Source organism: Schistocerca americana, chromosome X, assembly GCF_021461395.2.
Source record: "Schistocerca americana isolate TAMUIC-IGC-003095 chromosome X, iqSchAmer2.1, whole genome shotgun sequence".
Taxonomy (NCBI): domain Eukaryota; kingdom Metazoa; phylum Arthropoda; class Insecta; order Orthoptera; family Acrididae; genus Schistocerca; species Schistocerca americana.
In genome coordinates this window covers 990768547-990786333 of record NC_060130.1, presented here as the reverse complement: position 1 = coordinate 990786333, position 17787 = coordinate 990768547, and the positions used below count along the sequence as shown (strand labels likewise).

The following is a 17787-nucleotide window of genomic DNA, read 5'->3' as shown; positions in this document are numbered from 1 at the left end:
AAAAACCGAATTTTGTTGTATACTGATATAAATGTTTTTTGTAAGAAAATAGTTGTTTCCCTTAAGAAAACAGCAAGCATTAGTAAGAAGTGAGAGGATTATGATTTTTCTGCCTCTTGTAAAGTTTCTTTTGTCAATGTTCACATTTTTGAGCAGTTTTTCTTCTATTCAGAGAGAAATTTTTAATTCTAGTGTCATCTGCTTGCTGAAGATGCAGAGCAGTTAATTGAAGAATGGTGGTCTAGCGGACAAAAACAGGATTTATACAGCTGGCTGTGTATTGAGAAAATGGAGTTCTGCTGTCCAGAAAATCATTTTGGAAGTGACTGTACACCATGTCCTGGCTATCCAGATAATATTTGTGGTAAAAATGGAAAGTGTAAGGTAAAACAGTGTTCTCTGCTTTTCTCATAAAAGATTTCCATCTGGAAATTGACTCTTGCTCTCTGAATTATGAAAATAAATGTTTACCTTTGATTGAAAAGTGTGTGTGTGTGTGTGTGTGTGTGTGTGTGTGTGTGTGTGTGTGTGTGTGTTTGTTTGTTTGTTTTCATGTTCATATTGTCTTGGGAGAAATGCATTCAGTGAAGGTTAGTTAAAATAAAATGTATATGTAATTCTTGTAGTATTGTTATTAATAAATATGTACACACATGTCCGACAACCAGACTATAGTAGAGTTGGTGAAAGAAGATCCCTGAGAGTTGCAGCAGGCTTGCTGAAGCTACTTCACGCATCTGCCTCAACCAGTCACTTACCGCAATTTTTTGTGTGTGTCTATAACAATGCCTCATTGTTGTCACAGCTGTATAGATAACCATTGTTTTTGTGTGCAACTACTTGGCCTCACAGTTAAAAGCTGACAATAGCACTATCATCTGTTTGGGATCTTCGTTCATTATTATAATGTTATTGCCCTTACAAGAATTCATTGGTATATTTTTCTATAAATGATTCTACAATTTTCTGTTTTGGGTCCATCTGGACCTCAAAATGGTAATCAAGAGAGTAAAAGTGTGTGGCATAGCAGAGGCCGTTGAAATACCCACTGAATAAGTACACAGTACCTTGTACAAAAAGCTGTGAACGGGGAAAAAAAAAATTATTGTGCGTGGCTGGTGCCAGTTTAGCTAATTTTGAAAATAATTTGTCTGGGATAAGGTTTCAGTGCAGTTTTTGGCTATGTTTAAAGTGTAATCTGTTGGATTTTCCCCAGTTTGTGATTGAGGATGATGTCCTGATCTGTCATAACCACCAGAACTTAAGTAGCAGTTAAAAAATGGGTAAGCCTTGTTAAAGATATGCTAGAGAGAGAAAAGACAATTTTTATCAGTTGTTTAGGTAATGGGTAGTATGTTTAGGTATTTCCAGAATATAATTCATATAGATCGCTGTAAAAAAAGGCAGAATATAATGTGCCCTATTATGCTTCATTGTTGTTTTATATGAAATGTAAGTTTAGTGAAAAGCAAACAAGATTGACATCCAAAAATATTTTCTTTAACCGCCTTCATGCAATTCAGTAATCACAATAACAAAAGTGTATGGTTTAGGCTTTACACTAAGTCCTCGTCCATTCTGTTCTCTGCCTGTTATTTAAAATTATTTTTCGTCATGATTAATTTGCACTAAAGAGTAATGTTTAGAATTGTGTACCTTTGCTTTCCTATTTCACCGTTATTGTTGTTTTATCTGTGTTTAAAAAGGAATGCCATGCTAAAATTATGTCGATCTCTCTCTCTCTCTCTCTCTCTCTCTCTCTCTCTCTCTCTCTCTCTCTCTCTCCCCCCCCCTCCTCCCCCCCCTCCATTACCCGACCCCTCTTCCCCATTCCTCTGTACCTGTTGCCTATATCATTGTAATGTGTAATGGTGCTTACAGAAATGTTCCTTATTCCAGGGTGCAGGCACACGTAAAGGTAATGGTAAATGTTTGTGTGATTCTGGTTATGCTGGTGATAACTGTGATCGATGTAATGAAACTAGCTATGAAGCATACCGTGATGACACCAAACTACTTTGCTCTCCTTGCCATATGTCATGTGTTAATGGCTGTTCCGGAGCAGGTCCTAAAGGTAAAAAAAAATTTTTGTTTTTTATATTTTTATTTTATTTTATTTTGGAGTGTGGAATGATTGTGTGGTGGTTTCAGAAAGAACTTTTAAAACTAGTAAGACAAGGAAAAGTATTAATACAGAGAGATAGAGAAATTAGTATAATTTGAATATGATCTTACCATTACATGTGAAACCATCTCCTGCTTATTTAATGGTAATGTATCTTGTTCTTCCCACCAACCTGTGTATGGTAGTGTGTTTTTGCAGTTGAGACCTGTAGTCTGTACTTTACTTTGGTAAGTCAATTATTATTAATAAATTTTCTCTTGTCTTTGGTCTTAAATATGGGCATTTCTTCCCATAACTGTATGTATATTGTGTTGAAATTCCATTCGCGGTTAGTTTTGTGAAAACTTGTTATATGTCTGAATACTCTTACTGCTTGGACACTAGACGGTACAAAAGGATTGTTAGAGCTTGTGTCTCCATTATCCAAGTATTGTCTTATTGGTTATCACTGTGTGTGTGTGTGTGTGTGTGTGTGTGTGTGTGTGTGTGTGAGAGCGACAGTGCCAATTTGCTAGTGTCTGTGGGACTGCGGCTATCCTCCAGGCTGGAAGTAATGGGCTGGCTTCTCTTAGTCTGGAATGTTTCCAGTACTACATATCTGGGTACATTTTTTTTCAAGTCATGTATGTGTGACATGAAATAGTGACAATTCACATCGTAGACAACCTGACAACATTGTTTCAGAAAAGGAATTATAGGATGTCAGTATGATATTATCACATTCTTGTGTTCTGTTGTACAGCTGTGAGCTCAGTAATAAATAGTAATCTGATAATGTAATGTCTATGTTTTACGAAATTAGCACCGTTTTGTGAATGATTAGACAAATTAATTTGAATTTGCCACACTATGAGCCAGAAGACAAAATTGATAGAAAAAGAATGTGATTGTTGCAAGATGTGGTGCTCGCAGCTGATGTAATGGTTAGCATCGCAGGCTGGCGTGGTGCAGGTCGCCATGTCAAACCCGACCACAAGCAGCCACTTGTTATTAATTAGTTACAATCTGGGCAGATAATTGGATGGCAGTGTCAGTGCTGCCAGCCAATGAATTTACCCACAGAATAGGCTGCACAACATGGGGCAGCAAACAACAGTGTCTCATGCCTGCAGCACAGGGCAGTGGATAGGGGTGTGGCATGGCCGCAGCACAGGTTGGTGGATGGGCGTGGTAAGCACAGTCTTGGTGTGCTGTGGCAGTATTGCGACTCTTCAGGAGCTCCGGCTGATAACTACAGCAATGTCAACATAGTCTGAATAAGGCTTTTTCCACAAGAACACCGACCACTAAGGTTTCTTCTCCCACTGACCAACAAGGTTTGATGAATCTGTCGTGGGTCCTTTCCTCTGTACTCAGCAGAGCTGTGGTTCGCACACCTATCCTCTTTGGCAGAGCTGATCCACTGTATCACAGACTGTTTCCCATTTAGATTTTCATTATTCTAATAGTGCTTGAGCCACAACCTTAATTGGCTATTTAAAAATACCTTCTTTCTAAGGTTGACCCACTCAGCAGGTAACTGGTGTAAAGGAGCTCAGATGGGTGGGCAGTTTATTACCATAGACACAGGCTGCACAACTTAAAGTGAAGACTATAATGATACTTCAAACACCAATAATCACGTCTCCGTGATACTGAGAACCGTGATACTGCTAAATATGCTGGAGCTGCTTTGCAAGTGTGTGTGCTTTTAGAGTTGTTACTAACACATTCAGTGTATGAAGATGGATGAATTCCATGGTATCATTGAGGGATGTTAGATTATGGGCTGGGAGTGCCTTCAGTGGTTTATCTAGCTGATTCAACAAAGGTTGCATCACATTCTCAATGGTAGTTCCAATTAGGATAGCTGGGAGATGAAAAGTTTGTCCACTGATGTCAGAAGTTGTGCCACTAATTGGCAAATCACTGCCTTGCGGCCCTAAGTGTATTGTGTGCATATTTTGACCTTGCTGATAGGTTTATCTGGTGTACTGTCCTCCTCTGAAAATAAGGTTGTGATACCAGTGTGTCCCACAGGCATCCTTCTGCTCCTGTTCCCACTAGGAATAATTGCACCATGCATCCCCTTGAGTTGATCTGGATCACTTAGGTCGGGCGTTTTGTGACCCACTCTCTCTGACGATGTTCATCTGCTAACATTAATGCATAATTCTTCCATTCTTTAAAATTGGCATTACGTCTTTCATTCTAATTTGTACGTGCTTTCCCAGTGTGTTCTACCGTACCAGGTAGAGGTAGACTGTAAAATGTCCATACCAGACATTGGTTGTTGTTACTGGAAATCAGACCAGCACACAGTAGGGCACAGTCGGTGTTGATTCCTACTGTTGTGGCCTGATAAAACAGTGATAATGTTTTCTCATGTGGTGTGGTGATTAGCTCTAATGCAGTTGTTGGTTACTTCTGGGCTTTCTTTAGGCCAGCCAGGAATTATTCAGAAGGGAACAGTGTAGGTGTCAACTGCTCATGCACCACATGGTGTATGGCCTCCTGCAACTCTGTTACCTCTACTTGGGCACCCAGTGTATTTCCAGAATGAAAATTTCACCCTGCAATGGATTGTGCACTACTGATATGAAACTTCCTGGCATATTAAAAATGTGTGCTAGACTGAGACTCAAACTTGGAACTAGACAAGTTCTCTACTTACTGACCTACCCAAGCATGGCTCTCACACTGTTTAAAGTCTGAAAAGTAAAAGCTGAGGTACTGGTGGAAGTAAAGCTATGAGGATGAAGACAGGAGTGATGCTTGTGTAGCTCAATCGGCAGAGCACTTGCCCATGAATGGAAAAAGTCCCAGGCCTGAATCTTGGTCCAGCACACAGTCTTAATCTGCCAGGAACTTTCATCCAGTATATTGTTGGCCAGTGTTTGCAAGAGTCTTGCTGCGGCAGTCCTGGTGTCCAACAAATCTAGCTGGGTCTGTATAACATTCAGATCCTGATTCACCGTGTGAATGGAAATTTTCACATAACATATAGAGAGAGAGAGAGAGAGAGAGAGAGAGAGAGAGAGGGGAATTGTCTCATAAATGAAACAATGGCAAGAGACTACTATTTGTTGTTACTTACACTGCTGCTTTCTTTGATAATGATCAACAAGAACCAAATAATAGACTGCATATGATAGAAGATGTTCCGAGCGAGAGTTTAGCGAAAATTTTTCTCCGTTTGAAAATCTTTGCAGGCACCTCTTTAGTACATTACATTCTGCACAGGAATTAGTATCATCTTAGATTTAAAAATCTAGTCAGTTGCCGTGCTTCATTTCTGACTGTATCACTGACTCTGTGTGTGTGTGTGTGTGTGTGTGTGTGTGTGTGTGTGTGTGTGTGTGTGTGTGTCTATATATATATATATATATATATATATATATATAGAGAGAGAGAGAGAGAGAGAGAGAGAGAGGGAAACATTCCACGTGGGAAAAATATATCTAAAAACAAAGGTGATGTGACTTACCAAAAGAAAGCGCTGGCAGGTCGATAGACACACAAATAAACACAAACATACACACAAAATTCTAGCTTTCGCAACCAACGGCTGCTTCGTCAGGAAAGAGGGCAGGAGAGGGAAAGACGAAAGGATGTGGGTTTTAAGACACACACACACACACACACACACACACACACACACACACACACACACACACACACATCCATCCACACATATACAGACCATATGTGTGGATGGATGTGTGTGTGTGTGTGTGTGTGTGTGTGTGTGTGTGTGTGTGTGTATATACCCATCCTTTTTCCCCCTAAGGTAAGTCTTTCTGCTCCCGGGATTGGAATGACTCCTTACCCTCTCCCTTAAAACTCACATCCTTTCGTCTTTCCCTCTCCTTCCCTCTTTCCTGACGAAGCAGCCGTTGGTTGCGAAAGCTAGAATTTTGTGTGTATGTTTGTGTTTATTTGTGTGTCTATCGACCTGTCAGCGCTTTCTTTTGGTGAGTCACATCACCTTTGGTTTATATATACACTCCTGGAAATTGAAATAAGAACACCGTGAATTCATTGTCCCAGGAAGGGGAAACTTTATTGACACATTCCTGGGGTCAGATACATCACATTATCACACTGACAGAACCACAGGCACATAGACACAGGCAACAGAGCATGCACAATGTCGGCACTAGTACAGTGTATATCCACCTTTCGCAGCAATGCAGGCTGCTATTCTCCCATGGAGACGATCGTAGAGATGCTGGATGTAGTCCTGTGGAACGGCTTGCCATGCCATTTCCACCTGGCGCCTCAGTTGGACCAGCGTTCGTGCTGGACGTGCAGACCGCGTGAGACGACACTTCATGTAGTCCCAAACATGCTCAATGGGGGACAGATCCGGAGATCTTGCTGGCCAGGGTAGTTGACTTACACCTTCTAGAGCACATTGGGTGGCACGGGATACATGCGGACGTGTATTGTCCTGTTGGAACGGCAAGTTCCCTTGCCGGTCTAGGAATGGTAGAACGATGGGTTCGATGACGGTTTGGATGTACCGTGCACTATTCAGTGTCCCCTCGACGATCACCAGTGGTGTACGGCCAGTGTAGGAGATCGCTCCCCACACCATGATGCCGGGTGTTGGCCCTGTGTGCCTCGGTCGTATGCAGTCCTGATTGTGGCGCTCACCTGCACGGCGCCAAACACGCATACGACCATCATTGGCACCAAGGCAGAAGCGACTCTCATCGCTGAAGACGGCACGTCTCCATTCGTCCCTCCATTCACGCCTGTCGCGACACCACTGGAGGCGGGCTGCACGATGTTGGGGCGTGAGCGGAAGACGGCCTAACGGTGTGCGGGACCGTAGCCCAACTTCATGGAGACGGTTGCGAATGGTCCTCGCCGATACCCCAGGAGCAACAGTGTCTCTAATTTGCTTGGAAGTGGCGGTGCGGTCCCCTACGGCACTGCGTAGGATCCTACGGTCTTGGCGTGCATCCGTGCGTCGCTGCGGTCCGGTCCCAGGTCGATGGGCACGTGCACCTTCCGCCGACCACTGGCGACAACATCGATGTACTGTGGAGACCTCACGCCCCATGTGTTGAGCAATTCGGCGGTACGTCCACCCGGCCTCCCGCATGCCCACTATACGCCCTCGCTCAAAGTCCGTCAACTGCACATACGGTTCACGTCCACGCTGTCGTGGCATGCTACCAGTGTTAAAGACTGCGATGGAGCTCCGTATGCCACGGCGAACTGGCTGACACTGACGGCGGCGGTGCACAAATGCTGCGCAGCTAGCGCCATTTGACGGCCAACACCACGGTTCCTGGTGTGTCCGCTGTGCCGTGCGTGTGATCATTGCTTGTACAGCCCTCTTGCAGTGTCCGGAGCAAGTATGGTGGGTCTGACACACCGGTGTCAATGTGTTCTTTTTTCCATTTCCAGGAGTGTGTGTGTGTGTGTGTGTGTGTGTGTGTGTGTGTGTGTGTGTGTGTGTGTGTGTGTGTGTGTGTGTGTGTGTATATATATATATATATATATATATATGCCGCAGTAGCGTGCACAAAAGCAAGCCATGCCGTGAGCGGCGACAGTTCGTAAACACTCATTATCAGAAAGCGGCAAACAATGCACAACACAGTACAATAATGCATTTTCAGCTTAGAGTGATGTAAACACTTATAACAAAGAGAACGGCACTTATCAGATCAAAGCAATATAAGCAATCGATTCAGACCAGATGAAGCCCATGAAAAAGGAAGGGTACCCGTACAAATATGGACGGAGCGCCTGACACATAGCAATGGCTACTTGGTAAAGCTCAACTGTTAAGATTACGACTCAAACCAAACTACTGTAGCTGTATCTTCATCCATTTGACCTAAATTGTCTCTCATGTTGCAATGGACCAACTTTGTTTCGATTTGGCGGTGCGGTCTTAAACTTTTCTCTCCCCTTGAATTTTGAGTCTCAAATTTCAGGTGTCGCTTAGATTCGGGAAAATTTTTTTTCCCTTGATTTAGAGTCTCATTTTTCAAGTGCGGCTTAGATTCGAGTGCGGCTTAGATTTGAGTAAATACGGTACTTATCTACATCTTCTTTCTTAGTTCTCCGCCAATAATGCTCATCTACTCTCTGGTCTGTAGTTCTATGACCGCTGTGCATAGATAATGTGATCATGTGCCTCCATTAGTACTTCCTGTAGTGCAGCAGGCATAAACTCATGTGGCCAAAGTTTCATTTCCTACATAACATACCATTGTCAACAGCAAACTGTGGCTGCAATGCAAATAACGTAATCAGCAGCAGCAGTAGCAGCTTGTTCTCTTTGTAATTCCGCTAGGCTACAACCCATTGCTTGTATTACGTCAGTCTTTCTGCTAAGCCCACCTGTGTTACCATGTGTCTTGGCCAGTTTGTGAATCACTTCAAAGTCAAACTCGCTCAATTTTAATGACCACCAGGAGAGTCTACTTGAAGGATCCTTGCAACCAAACAACCACTTCAGTGCTGTATAAATTTATTCCAATACATGTAACATCACCTTCTAAGTGGTGGAGTAATTTTTTTCAGCCATATTAAATTGTGAAGCATAAGCTGGTGGCTGCTCCTAACCTTGCACTTCCTGATGTAGAACACAACCCATTGCACGGGTGCTAGCATCACATGATAAAATAAATTGTATGGTATCACAAAATGTGATAAATAAACACACACACACACACACACACACACACACACACACACAGTGTCCGAGGCTGCTTGCTCTGTAAATTTTTTTTATATTTAATTTTGTTTGTTTGCGAAAAGTATGCACGTTTAAGGAAGCAGTCATAATTAACTCAAGATTCAAGTTGCAATAAACAGCTGCTAAAAGGAGTGTAAGATCCTTCATAGTCTACATAGAATCATACCCATAGCTCATCAGGTCAAGTCACCTACCATTTTATTGAGTGATTTTAGTTGATGTATTTTGTGATCATTTGTGCCATTATATTTCATTTTAATATTTGTGCAGCTTTTGAAAGGGGGCACCCTAGTGCAGTCATCTGTGAAACATTATGGCTGCTTGCATCTCTTAAAGTAATTTAATCTACATAGAGTTCAACCACCATTATCTTGGCTAAATTAATATTAGTGAAATAATTTGGAAAGAGGCAATTCAGTATTACACCCTTTTCTTCTGTATCACACACTTTTCTGTCATTCTCCAGTGCAGTACCAGTGTTACTATTGATTAATAAATTATTTTGTTCCATGTACTAATTTTTTGAAAGACCAAAACCAGTTAAGACTTTTTGGTCACATCATTAGACAGAATTTTACTTTTAAATTTATTGAATGATTGTTGCGTTGCCCTCCTTACGTGCAATTGGCTTAATCCAGCTTTTGTTTGTCAACAAGACTTGGGCTTCATTTAAGTCTGTGGTTAAGCTCATGTTGCTTTCATAGCAACTTTCTAAGACTTGTAACAAATGTAGAGTGTTCCCATCCCTCTTGGCACTGCTTAGCACATTCTTATCTAAAATGAACTAAACTCTTGAATGCTCATATATGTGTAGTTAGGGGAGGGAAATAACACCAAATAAGCACATACAGGAACCTAATGCACAAAGTACGAGGTGAGATGAAAAAGTATTGGCAATTTTTCTTTTTCTTAGATAATCTTTATTCATCATCACCAACTGCTACTACTTTGTACCCTTTGAAGTAGTCCCTCTCAAATATAATACACTTTGTCTGTGCTTTCTCCAATCTTGGACGCGCTTGTGCAACTCACTTTTACTTAGTGTTCAGCTTCTTCAGCAATTCTGGTGACAAAATGACATCCTCCTATGGTTCTCTTCAGCCTCGGGACTAGAAAGAAGTTGCAGGGCACCCAGTGTATACTACTTGAAGGAAAATACTTAGAGGAAAAAAAAAAAACTGAAATTTGGGTTATTTCCTCAAAAATTCTTGCATGGTGTTCGTATGTCAATCAAGGACAGCTGTCAACATGAGTAACTTACAAGCAGATATCGTCGGAGTAGTGAAGCAACTTAAAACACTTAATAAAAGCAAGTCTTCCAGTTCGTATTGTATACCAGTTGGGCTCCTTTCAGAGTATGCTGATCTAATAGCTCCATACTTAACAATCATATACGACAGCTCACTCGCGCAGTTCACACCAAAGTAATCCACTAAATTACAGGCTCATATCATTAATGTCAATATGCAGCAGGAGTAAATAACATGTATTCTGTTCAAATGTTATGAATTACCTCAAAGAGAACAGGCTATTGACACAGTCAACATGGATTCAGAAAACATCATTCTTGTGAAACACAATTAACTCTTTACTCACATGAAGTGTTCAGTGTTATTGACGAAGTATTTCACATTGATTTCATATTTTTAGATTTCCAGAAGGCATTTGACACTGTACCTCAAAAATGGTTTTAATCAAATTGCATGCTTATGATATATGCGACTGGATTAGTGATTTCCTGTCAGAGGTCACAGTTTGTAGTAACAGGTCGAAAGTCATTGAATAAAACATAAGTGATTTCTGGCATTCTTCAAGGTAGTGTTGTAGGCCCCCTGTTGTTCCTTATCTATACAAACGATTTAGGTGACAATCTGAGGAGCCAACTTAGGTTGTTTGCAGATGATGCCGTCATTTATCCTCTAGTAAAGTCATCAGAAAATGAAAACCAATGGGAAAAAGATTTAGATAAGATATCTGTATAGTGTGAAATTGGCAATTGACCCTAAATAATGAAAAGTGTGTGGTCATCCACATGAGTGCTAAAAGGGATATGTTAAACTATAGTTACACAAAAAATCAGTCAAATCTAAAAGTCATAAATTCAACTAAATACCTAGGAATTACAATTCTGAACAACTTGAATTGGAAAGAACATGCTGAAAATGTTGTGGGGAACGCGAACCAAAGACTGGATTTTATTGGCTGAACACTTAGAAGATCCAACAGATCTGCTAAAGACACTGCCTACACTACACTTGTCCATCCTCTTTTGGAGTACTGCCGTGCAGTGTGGGATCCTTACCAAATAGGATTAATGGAATGCACCGAGAAAGTTCAAAGGAAGGGCAGCACATTTTGTATTATCGAGAAGTAGGGGAGAGTATCACAGACATGACACAGATTTTGGGATGGACATCATCAAAATAAAGGCATTTTTCATTGCAGCAGGATCCTCTCACTAAATTTCAATCACCAGCTTTCACCTCTGAATGTGAAAATGTTTTATTGATGCCCACCTACATAGCAAGAAAGGATCATCATAAAAAAAAAAAAATAAAGGAAATCAGAGCTCACATGGAAAGATTTAAGTGTTAATTTTTCCGTGCACTTTTAGAGTGTGGAATAACAAAGAATTATTTTGAAGGTGGTTCTATGAGCCCTTTCCCAGGCATTTAAGTACGATTTGCATAGTAGCAATGTAGATATAGATATGTACAGTCTGTGTTCTTTGTGTGTGGAAAGTATTAAAACATTCTCCATCCATTTCGCCATTGCAACTACACTGTCATCTGTTAAATCTAAAACCATTGTGGATTCTGGGAGAGAATTAAGCTTTTCTGTTCCCATTGGTATTGCTTTTTCCAAAAACATTTGAACACTGCTTTGAATGTGAAATATTTATTCCACGTCATCTTGTGCCTTAAATTGAAGCTTCCTGTATATAGTAAAGATTACTTGAAGAAAGAATGTCTCACTCTGCCAAGTGTGCAATGACCTCGGCATTCCTAATACTGATGCAAAGATTCAAATGCAGTCCTGGTGGATTAAGTCTGTTACATAAGGAAAGTTGGAGTTTCTTCCCAACCCTCTTTAAGAGTATGTTGTGTACTCGACATTTCTATTTTTTAATAGTGGCCTTTTTTCTTCTGTCACTGTTTTGGTTTTGTTGACCTTTTGTTGTTGAATTTTCCATTTCTTACCTCCCTGTGTTTTCTTCCTTTGATTTTGTCATTAATGAAATATCTCCAGAATTAATGATCTTAACATTGACATCGCTACTGTAAAGTACCCCATTATTTTTGTTTAATGTAATGGGAATAGAAAAACTTTAATCTTAGTGGTTACAATAAATGCTTGTACAAATTTTAAAATATAGGTACCGGTATGACAGGAGTTTATATTCTCATGTACAGGTAAAATTCTTGTAACTGCTTCCAAAGTGTGTACATATATAATCAGTCAAAACAATTTTTAGTACAATGAAAAACCAGTAAAAATTTGCAAATTTCACTTTTTTATTCACTCAGTGACTAGTTTCGGGGTGTATCCATTTTCAAATCATTGTAACATAGTCAAAAATGGTATTTCCAAACATTCATTTCTTGGAAATACCACTTTTGACTATGTTACAATGATTTGAAAGTGGGTCTCGACCTGAAAATAGTCATAAAATGAATAAAAAAAAGTGAAATTTGTAACTCTGGAGTGGTTTGTTGTACTGATTAACAGAAGTTACTGATCCACAGCTGTTCCAGCGTGCTGGAAGTTCATAAAACAATTTTTGAATAAATTATGCTACCTTCATTAACTGCTATAATAGGTAGTGTTGTTCCTTATTTTGTGTATAGTGCAGAACAATTCTCATTTCCACAAATGCTACTTATAAGTTTGCGAAATGAGGGCTGATTGGACCCACTTGAGGAGACCGATGACCTTTGTATCAGATTAGATTATACAACTCAGTGTCCTGGTTATATGGATGAAAAGTGCATACTGGTTTGTACATTTGCCATACATTCCTGCTTTTAAGTTAAATGTGCTGGAATCTTGCTTCGAATTCCAAATGAACTTCTCTCACATGCTCTTTACAAAGGTTGGAGCAAAAACAAAGGGTTCTTGAAGGAACACTTTTATAGCTATTAGAGCGTTTTTGTTTGCATGCTACATTTCATTGCAATGGTTTAAACCCATGTCCTACCTTTCTGATTTAGGTTTTCCATGATTTCTCAAAAATCGCTTCGGGCAAACACTGGGATGGTTCCTTTGAAAGAGCATGACTGACTTCGTTCTCCATCCTTCACTAATCAGATGGGGCCGATGACTTTAGTCCCCTGCCCCAAATCAACCAACCAACCAGCCAATCAATCATACAGTTCTGTGTTGGAAAGTGACAAATTGATAAAGTCACAAATCTGTCATGATTTTAGTCTCTTTTGATGCGTTACTTACAACTGTTGCTATCGTCAGCAACAGCATAGATAATTTTGCAACAGTTGTTAGATTTTATATACTGAATCCATTGTAAATTACTATTCACAAAGGCCCATGTCTACTGGTCTTCTCTGATTTCATCCAGATTTATGATATATGCAGGGCGTGACCAGAAACGAAGGTGGTGGAAGTGGCAGCTCCAGATAACAAAGCTTCTAGAAAAAATAGCATTTTTGGCATGGGTCAGCAAATTGTGCACCATTTATCTTGGTGTAATTTCCAGGCAGTAGAATGGTTATCTGATGGTCATGGCATTGAGTTCTTATCCAGAAGCAGCTGCTTTTTATATTAAATTTTTACGTAACTTCCACTGCAAATAACCGGAAATAATGTTAATTACATTTATTGATATTATAATAAAGGCATGAAAAGGAAAGGCAAACACTCGCGCGCACACTCACACACTCTCACACACACACACACACACACACACACACACACACAAACACACACACACATCCATCCGCACATACACAGACACAAACAGACATTTCTAAAGGCCTTTACAAATGTCTGCTTGTGTCTGTGTATGTGCGGATGGATATGTGTGTGTGTGTTTTGAGAATGTTTTGAGAGTATTGTTTCTCTATAGAAACTTTAAGACAACCATTTAGTTGTAAAAACCTGTCCTTTTTTTCCCCCTAAGGTAAGTCTTTCCGCTCCCGGGATTGGAATGACTCCTTACCCCCTCCCTTAAAACCCACATCCTTTCGTCTTTCCCTCTCCTTCCCTCTTTCCTGATGAAGCAACCGTTGGTTGCGAAAGCTTGAATTTTGTGCGTGTGTGTGTGTGTGTGTGTGTGTTTGTTTGTGTGTCTATCAACATGCCAGCGCTTTCGTTTGGTAAGTCACATCATCTTTGTTTTTAGATATATTTTTCCGATGTGGAATGTTTCCCTCTATTATATTCATAATATAAAATACATTTGATAGGGGGATCATGCTTACTTGTCATCACCAATTTCATCCATATGTATGGTGTATGCAGGACTTGGCCAGAAATTAAAAGTGACAGGAGCAGAAACTCCAGATGGCCAAGTCTTTTGAATAAAATTGCATTTTTGCATGTCAGGCGAGACATGAGCCATTTTTATTAAAATAGTTTCCACACAGAAGATAGGGTACAGACTGACAATCTATGGTTTGTGGGGTCAAGTCCCTACAAATACACCGAAATAGTGGTCAACAAATTGTATTTATTAATTGCTCAAGAGAGGTATTAAAAAGGAAAGGCAAAGGAAAATTTTGGATTGCCAGTAAATTTCCAGAAAGGGATTGTAAGGTGTACAGAAGAACTTTGTATATAAAATTAGATACATTTATTATTTTACAGTTGATGATTAGCATCTCCTGGGATGATATTCATCATAAAAACAGGAGAAGCAGCCATTTTATTCGCATCTTTCACACATTATAAATGCTGCATTTTTACAACTAAATGGTTGTCTTAAAGTTTCTATAGAGAAACAATACTCTCAAAACATTCTCAAAAAATTCAGTAGGTTGATGGCTAGCAAGTGAATGAACTCTGTAGGTGTAGCTAGCATTGCCGCCAACGGCCTATGGGCCAACATTACCTACACTGGGAACCTATTATTCATGTGCAGCTGCTGAGGGCAGCTCAAAGTCAAAGTGAAACTAATGGAATACAAAGTCCTGTATGCATTAATTATAATCCCTTCTTGGATTGTCTGCACGGGCACTGTAGGTACAATTCTCTCTAGTAAATTTATTTGCAATCCCAAATTTTCGTTTGCCTTTCCATTTCATGCCTTTATTATAATATCAATAAATGTAATTAACATTATTTCCGGTTATTTGCAGTGGAAGTTATGTAAAAATTTAATATAAAAAGCAGCTGCTTCTGGATAAGAACTCAATGCCATGACCTTCAGATAACCATTCTACTGCCTGGAAATTACACCAAGATAAATGGTGCATGATTTGCTGACCCATGCCAAAAATGCTATTTTTTCTAGAAGCTTTGCTATCTGGAGCTGCCACTTCCACCACCTTCGTTTCTGGTCACGCCCTGCATATATCATAAATCTGGATGAAATCAGAGAAGACCAGTAGACATGGGCCTTTGTGAATATTGGTTAATTGAGATAGGAGAGAGTAATGCTGGGTTCAGTAATTTACAATGGATTCAGTATATAAAATCTAACAACTGTTGCAAAATTATCTACGCTGTTGCTGATGATAGCAACAGTTGTAAGTAACGCATTCCTGATGAAGCAACCGTGTATTTTATATTATCATTTACATAAAACATTTCATTAATGACTTATAATTTCAGTTGGCTTGGAACTTACTGAGTTCAGTAGCAATACAGTAATAAACTCACTGGACAAAATACTAATCAAATGTCATGTCAAAGCTTCTAGTAAAGTCAGATATCCACAGATGATGTGAAGTGGGAGACAAGTAATTTTGGGGTGTACACTAGTGTTACACTGTGTCCATGTAGGTCGCAAAGGGCAGTCCCTATCGAGTTCACTGTGTACAATATGGGACATTAGGCTTATCCTATTGAGCTCAAAAAGGCAATGGCCCTGTAGGTTAGTGAAGACCATTCTACAAAGGCAGCAGCAGTTCTCTGTTTCATTGCCTCACATTTTGCTGTGGTAGAAGTAAAGACATATCTATAATGAATTCCCTTCAGAACTGCAGCCAAAGGAGGGTTCTGATTAAAGGGGTCCAAACAGATTTTTTCCTTACTTGGTGCTAAAGCTCATCTTGGAAGTAAGCAGGAATTGTTGTAAGATCTCAGTGCACCTGTTTTTGATTGAGTACTACTTAGTAGAAAATAGTGTTGACTGAACAGAGGTGCATGCAGCACCCTTTCTCATTCCTAACTGGTTACAATCGGTTAAGAGCTATGACCAGCAGGATGTGGTGTACAATACATGTTGTCTTGTCAAACATTACTTTTTGACCTGCATGTGACTGATATGTAACATAACATTGGTTATAGACCTTGGGCAGCCATGCAAAGTTACCGTGTGCTAGTGATTTGCAATATAGATAAGATTCGGTGCTGTTCAGGGGATATTTTAACTGTGCTGAAAGTGTATGCTGTAATTTATTTGGTTTAAGGCTCAGTGCTTATGGGTGTGTTACATGCTGTTTGGATCAGTGTGACCTTCTTTCTTTTTTTTGTAGGCTTATTTTCATAGATTTTAAGTTTTCTAAATTGGCTCCAGTTCTGGAGGTCTGTACACAGATATGCTGATCATATCTAAAATGTAGAAAAAAGTTCAGGTGTTATCAACTCGAAGATTGGTTTTGGACCACAAGCATTTGCTGGGCACGCTGAATGTAGATGGCATTTGGCATTATCCCCCCCCCCCCCCCCCCCCACACACACACACACCCCACACCCCATCCAATGGTGAACTAGCCTGCTTCACCATTTTTAGGGCTATTTGTAGACATCATGGAATTCAATCAATGATAGAACAAATTTTTTCTACTAACACAAAGCATTGCCAGAGATGAACAATCACAGTACAGACTGGTAAGTGGACTACAGACCTTCAAATATGTGACCTGACATTTGTATTGCTTCAATTAAGAGTGCCCAAATTAGAATAATCTTTATATAGATATCACTAAGAAACAAATGGGTTGGTGCAGTTCTCAGAACAACTGACAAACATACATTTGCTTCTTTGTGAATAGAATTTTCCACTTTACTCTGAATTATGCCAGTACTAATACAATGCAAATCACAAAATGAAAAGGCTTTAAATAAGAAATTTCACTGTCTTTGTTTTTTAGGATGTTCTTCATGTAGAGAAGGGTGGCTGAAGGATGAGAAAATGGGCTGCATTGATGTAGATGAGTGTTTGTCCTTAGACAGAGCATGCCGTAAAAACCAGTTTTGTGTCAACAATGAGGGATCCTTTTCCTGTTTAGGTAAGGACACTTCTGTTCATGTGATACTGAGCATTCAAACATTGAGCTTATAATTAATCAGTGTATGGTATTCTGTAGATTCTACCATGCAGGAGAACTTTCAGGGATGTGGAATAAGCCAATGTATTCATTAATTGACCTAATATAGTCTACAGAAATTGTTTCTGACTGCTGCCTAACAATTAACCAATAATTTGCAGACTATATATACTGTTTGAGCTTCAAATCAACATTGTATACAACTAACAGAAGGGCTAATACTTTGAAAACAGAAGATTTTACAGTCATATTAAATAAGTGTTCAATTCTTCATCTACTTAAGATTTAGTTTGATAATTGTAAAAGGATAATTTATTTACAGACTATGAGAATGGAGATAAATTGAAAAGTATCATGGCTATTTATGTTACTTAAGTTGACTGCGGACGCTCAGCTTTATGTAATCTGATTTCTTAGAGGTGGAATGGCTTACAGTACCCACTATTAATTCTATTTTTAGTTTGTAATGAGGTCCCCATTTCTTGTTTTCTCTGCAGGCAGCTTGTCGA

The 17787-nt window shown here is 39.7% G+C and overlaps 1 protein-coding gene across 1 annotated transcript in view; it reads left to right on the top strand.

The window, feature by feature from the left end:
* LOC124555125 (cysteine-rich with EGF-like domain protein 2) overlaps window positions 1-17787 on the top strand; it is an 83820-nt gene that overhangs the window by 51095 nt on the left and 14938 nt on the right. Inside the window, exons 4-6 of the mRNA XM_047128929.1 lie at window positions 193-384; window positions 1900-2074; window positions 17102-17239. Coding sequence (XP_046984885.1) covers window positions 193-384; window positions 1900-2074; window positions 17102-17239 — 505 coding nt within the window. The remainder of the gene's footprint in view (window positions 1-192; window positions 385-1899; window positions 2075-17101; window positions 17240-17787) is intronic.